The following is a 23,575-nucleotide window of genomic DNA, read 5'->3' as shown; positions in this document are numbered from 1 at the left end:
TTTTGTTCGCTGGTTCCTGCCTCCTTCTTCCCGTGACTACGAACTGTGTTACAATCGCAAATGGGACATCAGAAATGGGATCCTGCTAGAAGGGGATCACACATTTCTAAGGGAACAACAGGGTCCTAACATAAAGGCAACTGACCAAGGAGGTGACAGAGACGGGCCTAACACTTAGTTCGTTGCAAATGGGGTTCTCCAGGAGCAGCGCCCTCGGCTCTCAAGCTGAGGCGGGCCCTTACAGCACATACTGGAAGCGACTCATAGCTAAACCTCACAGAGAGGGCAGCCCTTCTCAGCTCGACCAGAAGGGGGCGCTAGATTAGAAGGGGTAACCCAGCAGGGCCCAATAAGAGACACGCGGGGCAGGAGGAGTTAACTTCAAGCCGGAGTGCAGTATAATGTGGTTATCTGAGAAGGACATGATATAAATCATCTGTCCAACAACTGCAGACAGATCCACACTATACACTTCATATAAACAAAAGGAAATTACTGATAGAGAGAAATTTCCCGTCAGGTCCTTTCCATGTTCTCACCGCGACCGCAATGCGCAGCATGCATTCAGGTCCCGCTCAAACGCTGGACTACCTCAGAAATCAAGCGAGAACGGAAACCGCTGCCGCAAATGTGTCGCTATTCCCGCGAGAGGCGAACGCACTCATGCAAACGCAATCTACTAACTCGGGTAAATGGAGAAGTACTCACCTCCCCCTCAGTAGTCCCGCGAATGCATCACGATGAGCACAAGCCGCCTCCTCGTGAGATAAGCGCGTTCAATTCATGCTTATCCCTCACAAGAAATAAGCAATGAATGCAGAGTGCATCCAACTCCCTCGAGAGCTGAACGCGCTTGCTCTTCACTACACACAGCACGCGAGCCGTGTGAAACTGCAGGTATCAGAGCAAAGCCTCTGGCGAGAGAACATGCACTCCTAGTCGTGTTTAGCTTAACACTAACATAAACAAACGGTCAGTGAAGACGAAGAAGAGGATGACGTGTTATCCCAGCGCCCTTTTATTCTGTATCGCGCAGGGTAATGATGTCATAGGCTGTCGCCAGTCAATGTTATTGTAATTTTTAGATATATGCTTCAGACACCGGTCACGCTGAAGGCGTTCCCCATAGTGACCCCTAGAGGACGCAATTTGATCTTCCCTCAGAAGGGAACTCCTGTGCTCCACGGCAAAATACACATGAGAGCAGTTTTTTACATTTTTCACATCTGTGTGTAGTTTGGCGTGTATGTGGTTAATTTTTTTATGTTTGTGCGTAGAGTTACTACGCAAAAATAAAATTTTTAGAAGAGTTAATACAGTTTTCAAAGAAGTGTTTGCTTTTGCAAGATGTGTGTGACGTTTTGCATGTTGTGTGTGTGTTTTGTGGTTTTGTGTGTGGAGTTTGGAGAAATTGAGCCATCATTTCAAAAACTGTGTGAGCATTTTGAAAAAACTGTAACAGTCAAGTAGACTTGACTTGACATGAACAGACTTGACGAGGCGTGAACAGACTTGACATGAACAGACTAGACTCACCAACAGCGGGATAAATACATTCAATACACGACGACAGACAATGGCAACATGATGGCTACTTATAGGAAACAAGAGGGTCACATGACAAGAACAAACCAATGGGAAACAAGACACATGACTAAAACAACCAATCAGAACATGACACATACACAAGGCTGAGATACATGAGGGCAAGGGAAGCATGACACAAACAGCATAAAAAAATTACAAAATAAAAGATATGGAAACATGAACAAGACAAAACCCAAACACCACATTACAGTTAGGTAGGTTATTCCAGAGTTTGGGCGCTAAATAGGAAAAGGATCTGCCACCCGCAGTTGATTTTGATATTCTAGGTATTATCAAATTGCCAGAGTTTTGATAACGCAGCAGACGTGGAGGACTATAATGTAACAAGAGCTCGTTCAAATACTGAGGTGCTAAACCATTCAGGGCTTTATAAGTAATAAGCAAGATTTTAAAATCCATACGATGTTTAATAGGGAGCCAGTGCAGTGTTGACAGAACCGGGCTAATATGGTCATACTTCCTGGTTCTAGTAAGAACTCTAGCTGCTGCATTTTGGACCAGTTGGAGTTTGTTTATTAAACGTGCAGAACAACCACCCAATAAAGCATTACAATAATCTAACCTTGAGGTCATAAACGCATGGATTAACAACAACCAATCATGGCTTTAAAACAGGCCTATAAATACACATCTACACAACTACACATGCTTGATGTATTTCTTTTCTTTCGTACTGTGTAATACTGTATTCACAACCACAAATACTTACAGTAAAAAAAGTTTGGTTTCAATCTTGCTTTTGTGTTTACCGTGAATTTTTCAACATCTCTCTGCCAATTACTTTCAGTCTTGTACAGAAATGTACACAGTAGCTCATGAAAGACGAGCTTTAGGTTTTGAATAACTGTGTGTATATGATATATCCAAAAATATAATATTATGGCAAAGGTGTTTGCAACGTAAGACAAATATTTGCTTTTGAGATGTGTTTGTGATATTTTGAGGCATTTTGCATTTTGTGTGTGCAATTCTTGGATTTGTGTGTAAAGTTTTGAAAAAAAGAGGCAAAGTTTTGAGAGTGTGTGCAAGTAGTTGGAAAAAACTGTAAAAGAGGTATGAAGGCCCCTACTGGAGTAAGAAGCACACACACACACATATATACATTATATATATATATAGAGAGAGAGAGAGAGAGAGAGAGAGACGTTCAAAAGTTTGGGATCAGTAAGAGTTTCAATGTTTTTTTAAAGAAGTTTCTTATGCTCATCAAGGCAGCATTTATTTGATCAAAAACTACAGAAAAATTGTAATTTTGTGAAATTTTATTGCTGGTTTTTATTTCTGGTTTTCTGGTTTAAATTAAGCTCAGCATTTTTTTCATAGTTTAAATAAAATGTCATGATCCAACTGCAGATTAAAATTGCAGATATTCAGTTTAAAGTATTGAGACTGCAGCTGAGGCTCAGTGTCAATCCACAGGCCATTACAGCTTTTCATTAAAGTTCATTATCTAAAAATAAAGAATGATGTCCTCATTTATTTTTGATAGAATGAGTTACTGCTAAGGGTTGTTTGCCAGTGATGGGTTACATTTTCATGTTTACGCCAAGATCCTTCTTCAGAGCTTTACAGCTGAACCAGGTTAAAAGTCTGACAACAAATTATTTTGTTGTTATTTTGTGGTTTTCTGGGTGGTTACTAGAGTGCTCCTAGGCTATATGAGGTGGTTGCTAAGGTGTTACTAAGAGGTTAAGTAAGAAGTATCGACTTAGTTAGTTAAATGCAAGTAAAATAGAAATGAAACTCATCACCAGCATTAACATGGACAGTGAACAACTAACAAGATGACTAGAAAGGTAAGTTTGATTATCATTACATTGTCCCTTATGTGTAATTAACTTTAATTATTAAGTGTAATTATTATTAACTTTTATATTTACATTTGTGCTTGAGTTATTGTTATTTTTAATCTGGAAAAAAGCTTATTTTAAATCTCTTTCCAAGACTAGACATTAGTAGTTGCTTTAACACAGTTGAGTCTTACAGAGATTGGTAATGCATGAATGCGAGTATGAAGCTCTTTAGTGTACTTACGATACTATTACTCTAATTGCGATTGTCTTAAAACGATCTGGTAAATAAGACTAACATCATGTAATATTTGTATCTGTGTCAGAAATGCTTAAGTAGGTTCCTGCATGGAAATTCAAGTACTAAAGCAGGAATACATAATAATTATCATCTTCTTCCATCTCTCTGCTCATTTCCAGTTTGTTATTTCAGTTTTACACACTTCTAATGGCTATGCGAGTCTATTGGTCTTCAGCTGTCTGTTAATTTGTGTAATTTTGTTGATCTCAGATATGTAGTTATTTTCCAGTCAATGTCAAAACTATTTGTAAAGCTCTTTCACAATACACATGATTTCAAAATGTGGGATAAATGTATGATTATTGCATGGTTAAATCCATGATCAGTGAGCCTCGTGTGATGTTTCTGAGCAGTAATGAAAGCACTAACACATGAATGCATCATGAATGCTCCCCTGATTTCTACAGGGGTCTTCAGGATGGGTGTGCCGTGTGACTGACTTTGGATCATGTCCTTGTCCTTTTTCTTTCCCTTGAAAGGACAATGCAGTGTGTCCAACCTTCTTTCCTAGAACCTTTGAGAAGATGACAGGAGGCTGTGGAATAAATTCTAAGGCGTTGACACCTTATAAGATGGGAACGTGGACAATAAAATTCTAAGGCATCTTTTCCCTAAGGGAGGACATATTAGGACTTTACACAAATATAGCTGGTCGGTCAGCTATGCCATCAGGGCTTTGCCAATTGTCAGCATAGGTCACACGAGTTATTGTGGTGTCAAGTTGTAAACTTTGATATCAAATGGTCATTCACTTTAATCTACCCTGTCTCTGAAACTTATTTAAAAGAATATTGCAGGAAGCTACTGATTCAGTCTTTAATTATTGGTTATTCCTTTGTTTAGTCATTATATAGGAAAACTTTATATTAGCATTTATCTTTATTTATTAATTTATCAGGTGCTTTTATTCAGCAGCTTCAGCAACGGGTACACAGGCATGCTGTTCGTGCATTGATTGTTCGACATTCAATAGTGGAATTCAGCTGAACTTGCCAGGCAACATTTCTTAAATTTTTTTTAATAATTTTTAGCATGTGTAATTGATCTTGCAGACATTCTCTGGCCCTTTGGATGCTTTGTTGCTCAAGTGCTTTACATAAGACAATTCACAAGCAAGAGTTAAATCTTTAGACAGAAGTGGTGTGATTGAAGCATGAAGATTGAGTGTTGCTAATACATGTCACGAGAATGTATCTTTCATAGTTTTGGGATTATTTGTCCATTTTATGGGAGAGATAAAGTCTTGGCATTTGTGACTGGCAGCAGGTACAGACTATATTCTACCTAGTTCAGGCTAAATTAGTATATTAGTAGTTAGTTTTTCAATGAAATTTGAGAATTATATAATTGGATTAGATATTTTTATAATTTGATTTTTTTTTTAGATGGCTAACTGGAAAAAGATTATGCATTTGAGTGCATGCAAATTCATGGCAATGAATGAAGAGGTATCCTACCAATCAAAATTGCAGTATGGAGTACCTCAAGGCTCAGTACTAGGACCATTACTTTTCACGCTTTACATGTTACCCTTGGGAAATATCATTAGGAAACATGGTTTTAGCTTTCACTGTTATGCTGATGATGTATTTCTTCGCAGCCTGACAAAACATACCAATTTGCAAAACTAATGGAATGCATAATTGGTATAAAAAACTGGATGAGTAGTAATGGGTGGTTGCTCTGCGCGCTTAATAAACAAACTCCAGCTGGTTCAAAATGCAGCAGCTAGAGTTCTTACTAGAGCCAAGAAGTATTGACCATATTAGCCCGGTTCTGTCAACACTGCACTGGCTCCCTATTAAACATCGTATACATTTTAAAATCTTGAGTGAATCCTGAATGGTTTAGCACCTCAGTATTTCAGCGAGCTCTTATTACATTATTGTCCATCCATATGTCCATTAAAGGATTGTTAGGCTGCATTAATTAGGTCACCTGGAACCGGGAACACTACCCATAACACCCGATGTACTTGTTACATCGTTAGAAGAATGGCATCTACGCTAATATTAGTCTCTTTCTTTCTTATTCCGAGGTCAACCTAGCCACCAGATCCAGTCTGTATCCAGATCAGAGGGTCACTGCAGTCACCCGGATCCAATATGTATCCAGCCCAGATGGTGGATCAGCACCTAGAGAGGACCTCTACAGCCCTGAATGTCAGCGGAGACCAGGACAACTAGATGAGCCCCAGAGACAGATCCCCAGTGAAGACCTCATCACCTAGACGGCCATCGGGACAAGACCATGGGAACCAGATGAGTCCTCTGCACAATCTGCCTTTATTATAGCCTAGAATTAAACTGCTGGTTTCATCTGGTCGGAGGAGAATGGCACACTATTTCGACTCACTATTTCCCTGTTTAATACTATAAAGCTGCTTTGACACAATCTGCATTGTAAAAAGCGCTATATAAATAATGGTGACTTGACTTGACTTTTGGGAGGGCTGGTTGGTAGCCAGCCAGACTGCCAGTTTATATATTTGGTAATAACCTGGGCTCTCATTTATAATCGTTGCGTACGCACAAAACCCGTCCTGAAAGAAGAGTATGCCACTTCCTAAGCAAAAGGTGGGATTTATAAAAAACAAACTTGACGGGAAAATTTGCGCACCTGCACGCTGTAACAATTAGTCCACTGAAGGCGAGTTGAAGTGAGAACCCAAGTGCAGTTTATTTAACAAAGACAAAACATAATCCAAAAAGACTTGAACAGGCTTGACTTGGCATGAACAGACTTGACAAAAACAGACTTGACTCACCGACAGTGGGTTACAACATTAAAGCTAAACAAAGAACAAAGGCAACATGAGGGCTATTTATATCAAACAATGAGGGTCACACGACAAGAACCAACCAATGAGAACATGACACATGAACCAAGGAACCAATCAGAACATAACACATGAATCACATGACAGAACATGACTGTGGCCAAACTACAAAATAAAAGACATGAAAACAATGAACAAGAAACAAAACCCAAACCCCACGTTACACACGCAAACTCTGACCCATGCATACAGACTTTTTTTCCTGGAGAAAGAAAAGTAATGAAGTAAACAAAGATTTTAAACTGTTTTCATTTCATCATTGTAATGAATCAGTCCACTGAAGGCGAGCGTAGTGAAGAACCCAAGTGCAGTTTATTTACAGGTGATCCAAACATCCAAACAATAATCCGAGACTTGACTTGACGTGAACAGACTTGACTTGACATGAACAGGCTTGACGAGACATGAACAGACTAGACTCACCGACAGCAGGTTACAACATCAATACACGACAAGGCACAATGGGAACATGAGGACTATTTGTATCAAACAAGAAGGGTCACATGACATGAACAAACCAATGGGAAACAAGACACATGACTAAGACTACCAATCAGAACATGACACAATGAACCAGAGCGGGGAGCCATGGCGGAGCAGGCAGAGCGGGGAGCCATGGCGGTGCAGGCAGATCGGGGAGCCATGGCGGAGCAGGCAGAACGGGGAGCCATGGCGGAGTAGGCAGAACAGGCAGCCATGACTGTGCAGGTAGAGCAGGGTGGCCGGGTGATGACGGGGACTCAGGCGTGGCGGCCATCTTGGCCGGGGACTCAGGCGTGGCGGCCATCTTGGCCGGGGACTCAGGCGTGGCGGCCATCTTGGCCGGGGACTCAGGCGTGGCGGCCATCTTGGCCGGGGACTCAGGCATGGCGGCCATCTTGGCCGGGGACTCAGGCGTGGCGGCCATCTTGTAAAGAATGCCGGCATGACATGAGCAAGCTCTGGCTTCGCAGACATGACGTTAGCAGACTCTAGCTTGGTAGACATGAAGTGAACAGGTTCTGACTTGGTAGATATGACATGAGTAAACTTTAACTTAACTGGCATTATGTGAGCAGGTCCTGGAGTAGCGGGTATGACGTGAGCAGGTTTTGGCGTAATAGACATGACGTGTGCAGGCTGTGGCTTGGCAGGCGTGACGTGAGCAGACCCTGGAGTAGCAGGCGTGACGTGAACAACTCCAGACATGACGGTCGGGATGTGAAGAGGCTCTGGTGTGGTGGGCACTGTAGTATTGCGGGGCTCCTTATCCGCAAAACCCACAGTGTACGATGAGCCGCACAACAGCAGAACATATTCAATGTATTGTTCAAGTGACCAGTGTGTTCTGTAACGAATTCGTCCACTGAAGGCGAGCGTAGTGAGAACCCAAGTGCAGTTTATTTACAGTGTGATCCAAACATCCAAACAATAATCCGAGACTTGACTTGACATGAAAAGACATGAACAGACTTGACTTGACATGAACAGGCTTGACAAGGCATGAACAGACTAGACTCACCGACAGCAGGTTACAACATCAATACACGACAAGGCACAATGGGAGCATGAGGGCTATTTGAATCAAACAAGAAGGGTCACATGACATGAACAAACCAATGGGAAACAAGACACATGACTAAGACTACCAATCAGAACATGACACAATGAACAAGAGAACCAATGGCATGAATACATGAGGGCAAGGGAAGCATGACACAAACAGGGACCATGACTAAACTCCAAAATAAAAGACATGAAAACATGAACAAGAAACACAACCCAAAACACCACATTACAATCATATACATTTACATTAAATATTCCACTCTCATTAATGGCGATAAGCACTGAAATTACATAAAGTCATTACGCAGAAGTTAAACCAATATGATTTTAGACATAGCCTAGTGGATGCACTTGATTACTTTTCCTGTGGCGTGCTCACGTAATCCTCTATAGGCCTGTCACCTTGACGAAGGCAGAGGAGGTGTGAAACTGCTGGGTTCATTTTAATAAACTAAACTGCAGATCTCATGTTATGAGAAAATATTTTAGTGAGAACAATGATCAATGATGCACACTTACTTCAATATTATGGCAGACACTGCTGGATTCAGTGGTCGCACGGTCCATTGTCCGGTTTGAATAGGTCCAGTGATAATAGATTACTGTACAACCACATCTGGTTGTACAGTAAGGTGTTGATGTCGTGTGACGGCATCTCCACAACATTATGAAAAATACCACTGTATTTAAAGGATACAACTTGAAGAAAATGGTAATTTGCATGTTTTCTTTTTAAAATACTTTGTCAATGATGCGCAGAGTCAGACAATTCTATTTACACTGCAATAAATATAGGCTAAAAATATCTAAAAGATGTTCACCTTATCAGCAAAACTGCATAAATTAAATTTGATTTGAATTGTTTAAAACAATTGAAATACTATTTGGCCATTGGAAAAGAATAAGATCAACTTATCTGAGAACTATTTTAAACAGTTTTGTTTTTATGGATTTCACGTGAAAAATATACCTACAGAAAGCATATATAAAATATATATGTATACTGTATATGATTGTTGATTCCTGTTAGCTAATGTATTAAGAAATGTTAATTAATGGAGCTTTATTTTAAGGTATGTTCATTTTCTATTTGTTTTAATGTATTTTCTCATCCCTGTTGGCGTTCCATACGAATATACCATACGTGTCTTGAATCTAAGAGCTGCATAATAAATATAGATTTACACACAATTATAGCTTAATGTAATGTTGTTAAACTGGCTAATATGTCAGCCATCTTGGACTCTTCAGTTACTGTTGTTGCGATCAACCATGAAGATTAAAGTTCTGTGAACAATAACTAGCCGCACCCATAAAAATAAAACTTATTACTACAATACAAAGTTCTGTCATGATACTCTAGATGGCGCAGGCCAATAGGTCCTAACTCAATCTGATATAGTCACAATCATTATTCACATGTCGCAGGTTTTTGTTGCATCAGGAGCCAATGAGCTTGCTGCTCAACATTAAGATACTTGGCCAGTATTTGCCGTAGCAGTTTGCAGTGCGCTTCAGAAACCCTCCACCTTTGAATAAAAAGCAGCCAATTATATTTAGAAATTTGATTTTCACACAATGTTATGTGCATTTGGTTAATTTAAATGCTGTTCCCTTTCTGTTACTCACTACGATGTTGTGTCGAAGGACTGCTAGTGGGCACTTGGAAGTACAACCACACCCAGGGCATACTGTGTGCCCTAGGAGTTGGAAGCACACTCTTCTAGAGGTGTTGCTGCCTCCTGGGCTCTAGAAAACTACACCTCTCTTGCAGACATCTGTAGAGCTGCGCGCAGGGTGGACTACACCCAATACCTTTGAGATTCTATAATCTCTGAGTGGAGCCAGTTTTCAAGCCCTTTGAGATGAGTGGAGATATGGATACTTTGGGCATTGGGAGGGTTAAGATGTTGTGAGTGCATTTGTTACACTCTCTCGGCTCCTCAGCACAAACCTGAATAAGTGAATGAGTAATTCTAATCCACCTTATATACCCGTACGTCCAGGTGAGTTGCTGGCATGCACATTTCTTTCACCAAATCTGACTGGCCTTTTCTGAAACATCATAGGTGTTTGGGGCTCCCAGTTGTGACCCTTACTGTCTCTTTTTGGACATTGCCTCATTTCCTCCATCAGGAAATAGATGTTACAATACTAAAAGAGGAAATGCTATCCTGTTTTGGCCATTTAACTTTCATTGGCATAATTTTGGATAGCATAAAGACAGCATTTTCAACACAGGAACTTTCATTGGTTACTGAAAGTGATAAGCTTGGATTGTATATCTATGCTGTATTATGTGTAACATATGAAGTTATAATGGTTATTTTGTAATTTAACCTATTTTTTAATTAAAGTATTTGTGTAAAAGTATGTTTACATCTGTACAGTTTAAGGTATTTATTATTTTTCTATTAGTTTAAGCATCCCCTGATGGTTTTGGCATTGTTGGCTCCGTGATCTACCAGTTTAGCTAAAATGACAAACAGGGAGTGCCTTGAGAAAATATATTTAATGAACATTTAAGACACAGCACAAGTAAGTCATATTATATGCTTGCTTGTAGATGTGATGTGATGTATCATCTTCATTCTTCATCCTTGCTCTTCAGTAACAGAAAAGAAAAATTTAGTTACATGCAATGCATATGAAGATCCCTCCCCTCCCCCCTCTACCCCTTGAACAGCTTTACAATACCTTCCCAGCATCACGGCTCTTGGCTCTCAGCTTGTTGACCTGGGACTCAGAGATGTCAGCACGCTCCTGAGCCTCCTCCAGCTCGTGCTGCACCTTCCTGTACCTGGACAGGTGAGCGTTGGCCTGCTCCTCCTGTTAGGATGACACAAGATATCCAACCCCTTTCAGAGCATTGCACTGGTGACACTGAATGTATTGTCTAGAAAATATCAAAACCTCACACATAAGACATTTGACATTAGACTTACAGCTTCTTCAGCCTGGCGCTTGTAGGCCTTCACTTTCAGCTGCAGCTTGTCTACCAGATCCTGCAGTCGGGTCACGTTCTTCTTGTCTTCCTCAGTCTTTGGGTGTAAGCATTGTTGATGGTCTTAGTTAAACTATGTATATTATAATGAAATGTACATTTCTAAATCATGTGTAGTTGTACCTGGTAGGTGAGCTCCTTCACTCTCCTTTCATATTTGCGCACTCCTTTCACGGCGTCTGCACCACGTCTCTGTTCAGCTTCAACTTCAGCCTCCAACTCGCGCACCTTCAGTAGAGAATCATTGTTGTCACCTGTCAAATCTCTACCATAGCCAGTTATACCATAGCTAAGACTGTATTTAGCTTGTACTTTACCCTGGACTCCAGTTTCTGGAGCTGTTTCTTTCCACCCTTCATGGCCAGACTCTCAGCCTCATCCAGACGGTGCTGCAGGTCTTTGACAGTCACCTCCATGTTCTTCTTCATCCTCTCCAGGTGAGCACTGGTGTCCTGCTCCTTCTTCAGCTCCTCAGCCATCATGGCAGCCTGAAATATAAGCCAATGAAAATGAACTTGCCAATATAGACTGAAATGCCTTCCATGAAGGTTCCCTTTGTTACCACATGCAGATAAACAAAGTCAAATAACTGTTTAAGTTAGAATAGAGCAACAAAATGTAAGCGCTCACATCAGTGATGGCCTTCTTGGCCTTCTCCTCTGCATTTCTGGCCTCCTGGACTGCATCGTCCACCTCACCTTGAACCTGGACCAGATCAGCCTCAAGCTTCTTCTTGGTGTTAATAAGACTTGTATTCTGTGGGATTTAAGCAGGTAGTTTAGTTTACATTTAACTAAAACTCTGTTATCATGTAACCTGAATTTGCTCCAAGTATAGTTTTTCTGTACTTGTGAGTGCAGCAGTCCCACACGCTCGCTGGCATCCACCAGCTCCTGCTCCGCCACTTTGCGGCCTCTCTCTGTTTGCTCGCAGGCAGCTCTCAGCTCCTCAATCTCTGCTTGCATCAGGCTATTCCTGCGGTCCACCATGGCCACCTGCTCCTTCATGTCCTCCTGTCCTCTGAGAGCTTCATCAAGGTGCAGTTGGGCATCCTGTGGCAATGTTCTTTCTTTGTTAATTGCATGTCATGATCCATTTAATTCATGTATCATATTCATATTATCAAACATTTAAGATGTATTGCAGTTCCTCATTCTACAGAAAGATACCTTGAGTTGGCCTTGGACGTTCCTGAGCTGTTTCTGGGCCTCAGCAGCCTGGCGGTTGGCATGACTCAGCTGGATCTCCATCTCATTTAGATCTCCCTCCATCTTCTTTTTGACTCTCAGGGCATCATTTCTGCTTCTGATCTCAGAGTCCAGAGTGCTCTGCATGGAATCTATCACTCTTTGGCTGTTCCTCTTGATCTGTTCCATCTCCTCGTCCTTTTCGGCAAGCTTCCTGTCAATCTCACTCTTCACCTGGTTCAGCTCCAGCTGCACACGAAGAATCTTGGACTCTTCATGCTCCAGGGTGCCCTTTAAGGAAAAAGGGCAAAATTTTGACTTTTCAAATTTATTATTATAAATGGCAGCATTTATGAGGAATGAACCGTTTCATGTTCAATGTCTAATATTATTGAAAGCAATGGAATCATAATGTTAATATTGTAGAAAAGGAATAGCACCTCAGCCTCTTCAAGTGCAGTCTGGATCTCTGATTTCTCAGATTCCACTGTCTTCTTGGCTTTCTCTAACTCATGAATGCTCTTTCCAGTCTCTCCAAGCTGCTCAGTGAGGTCAGAAATCTCCTCTAAAGGTGTTTAAAAAGTAGAAATATAACATGTTCTGTTTAAAAACATCTATTTTCTTACATCTTTGGTGTACAAAAAAAAGTGGCATTTACGTTGCAGATTCTTGTTCTCCCTCTTCAGGGTCTCAAGGTGGTTAGTATTGTAGCAAAGGAATGGCACCTCAGCTTCTTCTAGTGCAGTCTGGATCTCTGCTTTCTCGGACTCCACTGTCTTCTTGGCTTTCTCTATCTCATGAATGCTCTTTCCAGTCTCTCCAAGCTGCTCAGAGAGGTCAGAAATCTCCTCTGAAAGTATTTAAAAATCAATTGTACATCATTTTCTGTTTTTTAATGCATCTCTGTTTTTTAAAATCCTTGCTGTAAAAATAAAAGTGCCATTTACGTTGCAGATTCTTGTTCTCCCTCTTCAGGGTCTCGAGGTGGTCAAGAGCTTCTTCATAGGAGTTCTTCATTTTGAAAAGCTCAGTGCTGAGAGAACGAGCTTCTTTCTGAGCACCTTCTAGTTCAGCCTGGCTTTCCTCATACTTCTGTTTCCACTCTGCTAGGACCTGAAGAAAAAGGTAATCATTGTTAATTAGCCAAGTCCATGGATCAAGGTATGGATTTAAAGATTATCCACATCCTTCTCACCTTGTCAAAGTTTCTCTGCTTCTTGTCAAAGTTGGCAGCCAATGCATTCGCCCTCTCCACATCAATCATGAGGTCCTCTACTTCACCCTGCAGTCTCTGTTTGGTCTTTTCCAGAGAAGCACACTTGGAGTTCACCGCTTCAATGGATTCTTCAGCATCCTGCAGACGCTGGGCAAGCTTTTTCCTGAAGAATGTGGTATGAAATAATGAAATCTTACTAACATTTGAGATATTAAATGTAAGGTGCTGGAGACATTGTTCTTTGCTGTATTTACTTGGATTCCTCAAGCTCCTCAGTGCGTTGAATGGCATCAGTCTCATATTTGGCTCTCCACTGGGCCACCTCACTGTTGGCCTTAGACAATCCCCGCTGGAGTTCAGCTTTGGCCTCCTGCTCCTCCTCATACTGCTCTCTGAGTAAATCACAGTCATGGCGGGAAGACTGAACCGCATGGGCCAGAGCATTCTTGGCCTGTAAGGCAGCATATTTTGAGTTTTCCAATAATCTTTATAATTATTTAAATTATCAAAATCTAATTTTCAAAAAAATAACTCCTTCATTTTGTATAACTCTACCTTGACTTCTTCCTCAATATGCCTTTTGAGTTCCTCAATTTGCTGTGTATAAACCTGTTTTCCTCTAGTTAGCTGTGAAACAAGTGCCTCTTTCTCTTCCAGTTGGCGGCTAAATTCACCTTGAAATCACGTTAGAAATATTACTATGAAATATAATAATATAGACACTTTTTAATACATTTGTTAAGGTTTTTACATGTGTACCTTATTTGCCATGCCTTACCATTCTCAGTCTGAAGTCTTGCACGTTGTGCATTCATGTCATTCAGCTGACGAACATTTTCATCACTCTTGGTCTTGATTTCACTCAGCTGGTCTTCCAGAGTACGGCACATCTTCTCTAAATTAGTCTTAAAGGTACAGGGTTATATGCAGATGTTTGTAAAGATGCTTTTATATTTAATTATCCTCTAGTGATATTACCTTTGCTTTAGCCACAGCCTCCATGTTGTTTGTCAAGTCATCAATCTCCATCTTGTATTCACTCTTCTCCTTCTCCAGCTTCTGCTTGACCCGCTGGAGGTTGTCGATCTGTTCTCCGAGTTCAGCCACACTGTCTGCCTGCTTCTTTCGGAGAGCTGCAGCTGTAGCTTCATGCTGCAAGGTAGACTCTTCCAGATCACGACGCATCTTCTGGAATTCGGCTTCACGCTTCTTGTTCATCTCAATCTGAGCAGCAGTGGCACCACCAGCTTCCTCAAGCCTCTCACTGATCTCTTCAAGTTCCCTGGAGAGATCAGCTCTCTGCTTCTCCACTTTAGCACGAGCAGCTCGCTCTGCCTCAATTTCCTCTTCCAGCTCCTCTATACGGGCCTAATTGAGGTTCTTTATTCCTTTTGTGATATTTGTAATGTGGATTTGCCCAGCAACTTCACAGTTTCACATAGAAAAGATTATGGTCAGCATTACCTGAAGTTCTTTGATCTTCTTCTGAAGCTGTGCTCCCAAAGACCGTTCATCCTCAATCTTGCTGAGAAGCTGACTTATCTCAAAGTCCTTCCTGTTTTGAAAGTAGTATTTTGTAAAATGTGCAAAATACTTTTTGTCAAATGTGTAATCGTGGGAAGGCTGACATCCACTCACTTTTTGATCTTCTCATCTGATTGCTGTTTGTCATTCTCCAGGTCCATTATGGACTCCTGGGCCAGTTTCAGATCACCATCAAGCTTCCTCTTGGCTCTCTCAAGGTCCATACGGAGCTTCTTCTCTTGCTCCAGTGAGCCCTCAAGCTGTTTTTACAGAAACCAGAGCATTAAAAGCTGGTAGATAACAACAAAAAGAATTAACTTTGATTTGTGACCTTATTCTCATGCCAAACATCTTACATCATCGACTTGCTGCTCAAGCTTTGTCTTAGCTTTAGTCAGAGTGTTGACTTTGTCTTCCTCTGCCTGAAGGTCATCAAGAGTCTGCTGGTGTGCCTCTTGGAGGGCTTTCTTCTCTTTGCTCAGCTTGGCAATGCTCTCATCCTGAGAGGCCATCTCCTCCGTCAGGTTTTTCACCTAAATGGAAGCATTGATTATTGGTTTCTTTCTCAAGAGCCCGAATCCCAATCAGCAGTGTGACGATGTCAAAAAATACTGACTTTATTTTCTGTTGCATGTTTCTCCTTCTCCACTTTTGCCAAGGTGAGCTCCAGGTCATCAATGTCTTTCTTCAGCTCGGAGCATTCATCCTCCAGTTTCCTCTTCTTGGCAGTCAGTTCAGCATTGATTTCCTCCTCATCCTCCAGTCTCTCGCTTGTCTCTTTGAGTTTGGCCTCGAGCTGGATCTTGCTTTTGATGAGCCCTTCACATCTCTCCTCAGCATCAGAGAGGTTTTCAGATTCCTGTTCATTGACATGAATGTAGTTAATAACTTATGTTCATAGCTGTAGGATCTATATTAGGATCAATAAGAGCTGAAATACTCACAGATGTTACTTGCAGCTGAAGGTCATTTTTCTCTTGAATAAGTGACACCATTTTCTCCTCAAGCTCCTTCTTTTTAGCTAATGCCTTTGCTAGATCCTCCTTCATTTTCTCAAAGTTCTCCTTCATAGCTACCATTTCTTTCTCAGTCTCTGCACTCTTCAGAAGAGGCTTGATCTTGAAGTAGAGCTTCATCCATGGCCAATGTTTGACATTCATGAATGAGCGGATGTTGTATTGGATGGAATAAATTGCTTCTCTGTGTAAAATGTAATCAGTTAATCAGTCATTATCACTTTGTGGTTTTAAACAGTTGTGTTCCAGACCGTTTTGTAAGTTGATTGTACCTCCTCTCCATCATTTTGACAAACTCCTTCCTCATGACGTATCCACGGCACAAAGCCTGAGTCATGGTAACCAGTGTTGCTAGTTTCTCATCTCTCATCTCCTCAAGAGTACCCAACAGACCAGCTTTGAAGAACACCTACAAGAACATTTAGAAGATATTAGTGGTATAGTATTGAAGAAGGCGAGTAGTCCACTTCAACTTCGATGTGGCCTGGGGTACACTATATGTCCTCTTTTAACTAGTGAGTTTTATTTTTCTGTCAATTCCAGTGAAAAGAAATCACTTTTTACACCATGCAATGACATCCTAGAGAATTTTTTTGAAAAAGTTTTGGGAGGATCACTTTCTATCTTCAGCATGAACATATTTACTGTGAAATAATTTTTACTGGCACAAAACCTGAACCTCTGTTTAACACTTTTTGGATGAACTGGAATTCTGACTGCGAGCCAGATGCCATTGCTACACCAATGCATGACCTCACTTATGAATGGCAGCAAATCCTTGTGTTCATATTCAAACTCTAGTGCAAGGCCTCCCTTCATCAAGAGTTGCATAGAATTGTTTAAAGTCCCATTGTGTGGTGTAGTTTAGAGATCAGTTTTCACTGAAATTCTGGAATAACTGAGCCCGTAAAAGTTGTACTAGACCCAAAAATGAACATTTTGTAATTTATTCATGCTATTCATTTTGCACCCTACTTTCTTTGATTAGAGGAAAAACAACTGAAACATTCTTACAATACCACCTAAACATTCAAATATCTTCATTGTTCTTCCGCTGAGCTAGAAAAAGCAACAAGTTTAGAATGGAGTGACAGCAGTAAAGTATGACAGAGATTGTATTTTTTGGTTAACTGTTACTCTAATTAGAAGAGGGTACCCACAGATTTTTGGCCATATGGTGTATTTACTGAATAGCTCACCTTGGTGTGTCCAAATTTGTATTGGGTGTGGTCAACATCAATAGAGCCCAAGAGTTTCTCTGAAGCCTTTTTGTTGTCAATGAACTGTCCCTCAGGGATGACACTAGCATTTAATACTTTGTACCTAGAGGACATTAAGGTAAGATTTGTTTTGGTGAAGCCACAAAGGTGATGAAAGCACAATTTTGAAATGTGTATAAGATTAGATGGTGTATTATCTCTAATTAATAGGTTGAAAAAGGTGTGGTATCTTTACCTCTGCTTGAAGTCACCGTAGAGGATTCTGCTGGGGAAACCCTTCCTGCAGATTCTGATACCCTCCAGCACACCATTACACCTGAGCTGGTGGATAACCAGGAAGTTCTCCATCAGACCTGAAATGCAAATGTTCTTAATGTTTCAGAAGTATGTACAAAACTGTGATCCATTTGTGTTTTTGGGGATCAAGTTTACCTGGAGTCTTAGACTCATTAGGAATCAAGCAGCGCACAAAGTGAGGGTGAGTGCTCCTCAGGTTAGTCATCAGCTTACCCAAGTTCTCCTGTGGAAATATTTGTCATTAGTCTAGTTTTTCATATAGAAGAAGTTCAAAACCTTCATTAAAAGAGAGTATCTGTTTACCCTAAAAAGTGCAGACACAGTCTGGAAGGAACCACCCTTCTTCTTGCCTCCTTTCTTTCCACCGCCGCCCTCAGCTGTTTTACGCCAAAGAAAGATGTTATCCCTGAACAAACTCCTAATTTGATGGTTATTAGTAGAAAGCTAGTAAGGTAGTTGTGTAGTTTGAATGGCATGTAATTAAAACTTAAAATTGAAGAATTCAGGAAATTCAGATGTTCATACCTTCAGCACCTCCATGAGCGGCATACAGGAAGGCCAGCACTTTGACCGATGACTTTTGGTAAAGTTGCACAACAGAGTCATTCAGTGGATCCTTGTTCTTGTCCAACCAGCCACTAATGTTGTAGTCCACAGTGCCGGCGTAGTGCACCAGAGAGAAGTGGGCCTCTGCCTTACCTTTGGCAGGCTTGGGCTTCTGGAAAGCTGCACATTTGCCCAGATGCTGATCATGCAGCTTGTTTTTGAAGCTTGTGTCTGTAGCCTTGGGGAACATGCACTCCTCTTCAAGGATGGAGAAGATGCCCATTGGCTGTTGAAGTAATGTTCACACTCAAGTACAGGCACAATGTGAATAGTAAATTTAATTTACAGAATATCCTCTTACCTTCTCAATGAGCTCAATGCAGGCAGCCAAGTCCATACCAAAGTCAATAAACTCCCATTCAATGCCTTCTTTCTTGTACTCCTCTTGCTCAAGAACAAACATGTGGTGGTTGAAGAACTGTTGCAGTTTCTCATTTGTGAAGTTGATGCAAAGCTGCTCCAAGCTGTTGAACTGAAAATTCAAGAGAGACAAGTTCTTACTGCTGAATGTTATCTTTTATATCTTGATTCTTACAGAGACATTAATGACTGATGCTCACATCAAAGATCTCAAACCCAGCGATGTCCAGCACACCAATGAAGAACTGTCTAGGCTGCTTCGTGTCTAACATCTCATTGATACGGACAACCATCCACAAGAACATTTTCTCATAGACAGACTTGCAGAGAGCCGAGACTGCGTTGTTCACCTGAGAAATTCAGAGGTCAGTGAAATTGATATTAGACCTCAGCCCTGAATGTCAGCGGAGACCAGTACAACTAGATGAGCCCCAGAGACAGATCCCCAGTGAAGACCTTGTCTCCTAGACGGCCACCGGGACAAGACCACAGGAGCCAGTTGAGTCCTCTGCACAATCTGACTTTGCTGCAGCATGGATGAACCTGCTGGTTTGTCTGGCCAGAGGAGAACTGGTCCCCTACTGAGCCTGATTTCTCCCAGGGTTTTTTTCTCCATTCTGTCACCGATGGAGTTTTGGTTCCTTGCCGCTGTCGCCTCTGGCTTGCTTAGTTGGGGACACTTAATTTCCAGCGATATCATTGACTTGATTGCACAGATACTATTTAAATTTTTACTATTGTCCTTTTGCATTAATACACGCTATTTTCGTATTTGATGCTGTAAAGGTGCTTTGACACAATCTGTACTGTTAAAAGCGCTATAAAAATAAAGGTGACTTGAATTGTTTTTTTAAAAGTATAATTGTGTTTTCTGAATGCCTATGGGGCATTTCTAGGTTTATTCATCTTTTGAGTAGGTAAGTGATCACCTGTGGTACTGTCTGGCCTTTGGTCACCATCTCATTCCCGACCTTCACTCTGGGGTAGCACAGAGCTTTCAGCATGTCAGCGGAGTTGAGGCCCATGAGGTAGGCGATTTTATCAGCCACTGAGGAAGAACAGTTTTATGCATTACTTTCACTAATGAAATGAATGTTTACATGCTAATTTGCGCTACTAATTAATTTTACCCTCAGTGCCATCAGGTTCGGCCTGCTCCTCTCTCTGCTTCTGTTTGAACTTCATGCTCCCATGATGCATCACAGAACCTGTCAGCTTGTAGATGCTGATTTTCTCATCAGCAGTGAAGCCCAGAATATCAATGGCAGTCTGTTTTTACACCAAATTAATCACATTATTTATTAGATAGTTAAAAGAGAATGGTATTTTATATTGTGGTCTTCCATTATATTTTATGTATAATTGAAAAATAGTCATGCTGCTACTAATAATAAACACGTAGTTGGCCACATACATCTGTAGCAATGAACTCCTCCACATCATTGATGCTCTTGACAGTGATTTCACCCTGGCTGATCATTGGATAGTCATAAGGGTTGGTGGTGATGAGCAGGGCCTCTATAAAGAGTTGATGTGCAGCATGTTAACAGTGCTTTCAAACTAGGAAATAACTGAAGCACACAATCCTGTAGATTTCTCACCGAGCAGCTCAGGCTTGTGTCCAGTCATGAGCTGGTAGAAGATGTGGTAACTCCTCTCAGCAGACAGCTGGAATGTTACTCTCGATTTTTCCAGCAAATCTTTTGGAAAAAAAAAAGTTAAAAAAGATGCTTGAGTTCAGTTGATGAATCCACCTGTTATCATCCAAATAAAAATATTTGGCTTAAAACAATGCTGTCTCACAAGTTTCAATATCAGCTGAGGCCAGTTTTCCAGTGGTCGCAAAGTGAATCCTGATGAATTTACCCTACAGAGATGGAAATATTTAGAACAGCTTAGAATTTCCCAGATTTGGAATTTTAACTGAATTTGTATAATGCACTTAATCTGACCTCAGCAACTTACAAAACGAGAGGAGTTGTCATTTCTTACAGTCTTGGCATTACCATAAGCCTCCAGCAGAGGGTTGGCTGCAATGATTTGATCCTCTAGAGACCCCTGGTGAGCATTTAAGTAATTTCATTATGTAGAATATTCCTGTTACTGTACTTTCTATGATATTTGATTGTTTAGTTTAGTTACCTGCATTTTGCCAGGGACGGGTTCTGCCTTCTTCGCTCCAGCCACAGCGATTGTCGCAAAGTACTGGATGACACGTTTGGTGTTGACAGTCTTTCCTGCACCAGATTCTCCACTGAGTGTATGTGTTAAAGATGGAAAAGAACCTTTTTCAGTATATTAGAAATGACTTCTTTGATAAATTAGCTTTTATGTACGTGCTTCTTTAAAAACCATAATTGTCAGGTACTACATTCACATGCACACCAGAAAGCTGCTGAAGACGTGAAACCGGCATTCGCATCTACATGCATTGTTTTAGTGGTGTGGTCTTAACCTCGTATACATGCAACACCATCAGTAATCAGCTTTTCCCTCACACCTTTCTGTTACTTTGGTTCTCATTTTTTTTTGTAGTACATGACAATTAGAACAACGCTTATGCATTCACATGTCCACGTAACCCACGCTTTCCAGCAGAAAAGCCAGGCGTTAAACCGCTATCACTCAATTGATTAAACAGCCTTCACTTTTACATATCAGAGTGCTGCTTTCTGCAAAAACCCTCGAATAAGCAGTTTTCTTAAGTGCATGTAATCATACTCACTCATTAAACGTATTATTCAAAAATCTTTTAGTTATCATAGTCTACTTACGTAATCAGGATAGACTGATTCTCCCTGTCTGAAACAAGTTCATGTTATTTTAAGTTAAACTGCTAAACAGATTTTCTTTTCTTTTCTTATTTGAATTGTAAATGTATCAAGTAAAATATAGGCAGGCTCAGGTTTAGCACAAAATAAGCATTCTTCTAAACCAATCCAATTTTTTGATTGGTTTGCAAATTGGAATGAAAATGTATATCCCCACTTACCAGTGAGCATGAACTGGTAGGCGTTGTCGGAGATGGAGAAGATGTGAGGTGGGGCTTCAATCCTCTTTTTGCCTCTGTATCCAGACACAACAACTGAGTCGTACACTGGGAGCCATTTGTAGGGATTGACAGTGACGCAGAACAAGCCAGAGTAGGTCTGAAACAGAGATAGATAGTCCAGTTTTACAATGCTGCCTCCCCATCCTAGGAATAAAACATGATTTACTTAGACATACGTAGATCATCCATGCTGCGTAACGCTCTTTGAGGTTAAACAGCACAGAAGGCTCATTGAGGTGGGTCATCATGGCCGTGTTTGCGGTGTTCGGCCAATCACAATGTACTGGGTCAGCTGGCCAATCAGAGCAGACTGCGCTTGTCGGAAGGAGGGACTTTGTAGAAAACGAAGCGTTTGAGAGAGGCGGGGCATATAGGACCTACAATAATGTACAGTATTTGAAAAATAATGTGTTTTTTGAACATTAAAGCATGTCAACATATTCTGTTACACCAAATAATGATCTTTAAAAAAGCATCATATGACCCCTTTAAACAGGAAAATAGTTTGTCGATAATGCAAGAGGACAATAGTAAACAGTTAATTTTCTATTAAAGTCAATTAATCAAAAATGTACTGCTGATTTCATTAGTTTCATGAGTTGTAATTCTATTCCAAATACCTCATTTCAGTTGTGTTTCAGTTACAGTTATGAGAGAAGATTGGAAAGCTAATTGGTAAGACTTGGGAATTTGTTCATTTTACTTTTATATTCAATATTGTATTTTAGCTTGCTTCTAAACTCAGTGAGATTGACACTTTTTCCTCTCTAAATAATAAACAAGTGGTGTAATGATGCTGCTCCACATGAGTGTTTCTAGCTTCAGTCATTAACCATTACAGATATACACTCAACAATTACAACAATTTGGTACTCTATTTAACCAAATGTTTGCTTGGTCACACTTGGTCCAGTTCTCACTATTAACAAACCATTAACTACGACTTTTGCCTCAATAAACTCCTAATTAGCAGCTTATTAATAGTTATTAAGGTAGGTGTTAAATCTAGGTATTGGGTAGGATAAATAAACATAAGTACCAATAAACAGCCAATATGTCAATAATAGGCATGCTAATAAGCAACTAGTTAGTAGTGAGAACTGGTCCCTATACTAAAATGTTACCGTTTGCGTTAGAACTGACTGGGATCTGTCATTTTCCTTTCTTTTAAAATGAAAACCAATGATTTTTAATATGCATATGTTATGGCTGTGTAATAACAATGTAATACCTGCTGTCGTTTCCAGAGAGAATGTGTCTGATGTGTTTGAGGTAGGAGATGCTAAGAGAAAGGCAAAAAATCTGTCAATCCCATGCAGCAAATATGTGCTTACTTGGTCTAATTCAGTCAGATTCGTTTCAAAAGCTTGTTGAATATACAGTGCATGTCCATAATGCAAACTCTTAAATATGCTAACTAATTACCATTTGTCAGGGTTAGCCATTTTAAAATGTGTATATTAGGTTAATAGTAGAAGGAGAACATGATGAACAACTCACCCACCTTTGAGTTCCAGTCAGTCCTTAGAGGAGCCTGAAGCAGTGTCTTATATAGACAGAATAATGTTCACTCAGCAGAATGCACTCACTGTATTTGGTCATGTATTCTTAGCTCTGTTTTGTTATGTTCATCAATATCATGACATTGACCAAAGATATGTTATCACTAATTGTAATTAACTGTCCAGTCTTAAATAGGTTTTGTTTGTGAAAATAAGCCAATACTGTGATTAAAAATTATACTTGATGTATTTATGGGCATGATCAAGCGCCTTAACCTTGAGAAAGGGTTGTTATGTGAAGGGTATCAGTTACTGGAGTCCAGACATTGTTTGGGTCTTCTGTTGAGCATAATCTTCTTCAAGTGTCTTGGCACAACAGTAGAGCCCAGTTTAGCTGTGGAGAAGCTGTCAAATGTCACTGGGATACTGTTCCCAGAGGCCTTGGAGGCTTTTCGTGTGACAAAGCAGCAAATTTGGGCACAGCAGTTGTCATTCATGTCTGTGA

At 40.6% G+C, this 23,575-nt stretch overlaps 1 protein-coding gene and 1 long non-coding RNA gene across 2 annotated transcripts; one reads left to right on the top strand and one right to left on the bottom strand.

Moving 5' to 3' along the window:
• The first annotated feature begins 6,051 nt into the window (after positions 1-6,051).
• LOC107737927 (uncharacterized) lies at positions 6,052-12,103 on the top strand. Its single transcript, XR_001639843.1, has 3 exons — positions 6,052-6,063; positions 7,723-7,730; positions 12,028-12,103. It is a non-coding gene; the product is annotated as an uncharacterized LOC107737927 (long non-coding RNA).
• Positions 10,659-21,818, bottom strand: LOC107737926 (myosin heavy chain, fast skeletal muscle). Its single transcript, XM_016549569.1, has 38 exons — positions 21,745-21,818; positions 21,509-21,665; positions 21,291-21,318; positions 20,659-20,770; positions 20,482-20,574; positions 20,320-20,383; positions 20,118-20,216; positions 19,931-20,034; positions 19,647-19,785; positions 19,446-19,564; positions 18,717-18,866; positions 18,458-18,628; positions 18,076-18,382; positions 17,854-17,927; positions 17,686-17,773; positions 17,489-17,606; positions 17,233-17,356; positions 16,306-16,442; positions 15,962-16,217; positions 15,634-15,876; positions 15,374-15,550; positions 15,132-15,277; positions 14,958-15,048; positions 14,472-14,861; positions 14,272-14,398; positions 14,049-14,167; positions 13,748-13,944; positions 13,473-13,656; positions 13,225-13,390; positions 12,718-12,842; positions 12,260-12,568; positions 11,939-12,142; positions 11,721-11,846; positions 11,408-11,578; positions 11,214-11,318; positions 11,032-11,127; positions 10,784-10,915; positions 10,659-10,691 (listed from the first exon to the last, which is right to left on the bottom strand). The coding sequence occupies exons 1-38, from the start codon at positions 21,814-21,816 to the stop codon at positions 10,674-10,676; spliced, it is 5,538 nt and encodes a 1,845-aa protein (XP_016405055.1). The 5' UTR covers positions 21,817-21,818; the 3' UTR covers positions 10,659-10,673.
• Between the last annotated feature and the right edge of the window lie 1,757 nt (positions 21,819-23,575).

This window comes from Sinocyclocheilus rhinocerous, unplaced genomic scaffold (genome assembly GCF_001515625.1).
Source record: "Sinocyclocheilus rhinocerous isolate Xijiao unplaced genomic scaffold, SAMN03320098_v1.1 scaffold1395, whole genome shotgun sequence".
Taxonomy (NCBI): domain Eukaryota; kingdom Metazoa; phylum Chordata; class Actinopteri; order Cypriniformes; family Cyprinidae; genus Sinocyclocheilus; species Sinocyclocheilus rhinocerous.
This window is presented reverse-complemented; position numbering and strand designations above follow the sequence as displayed.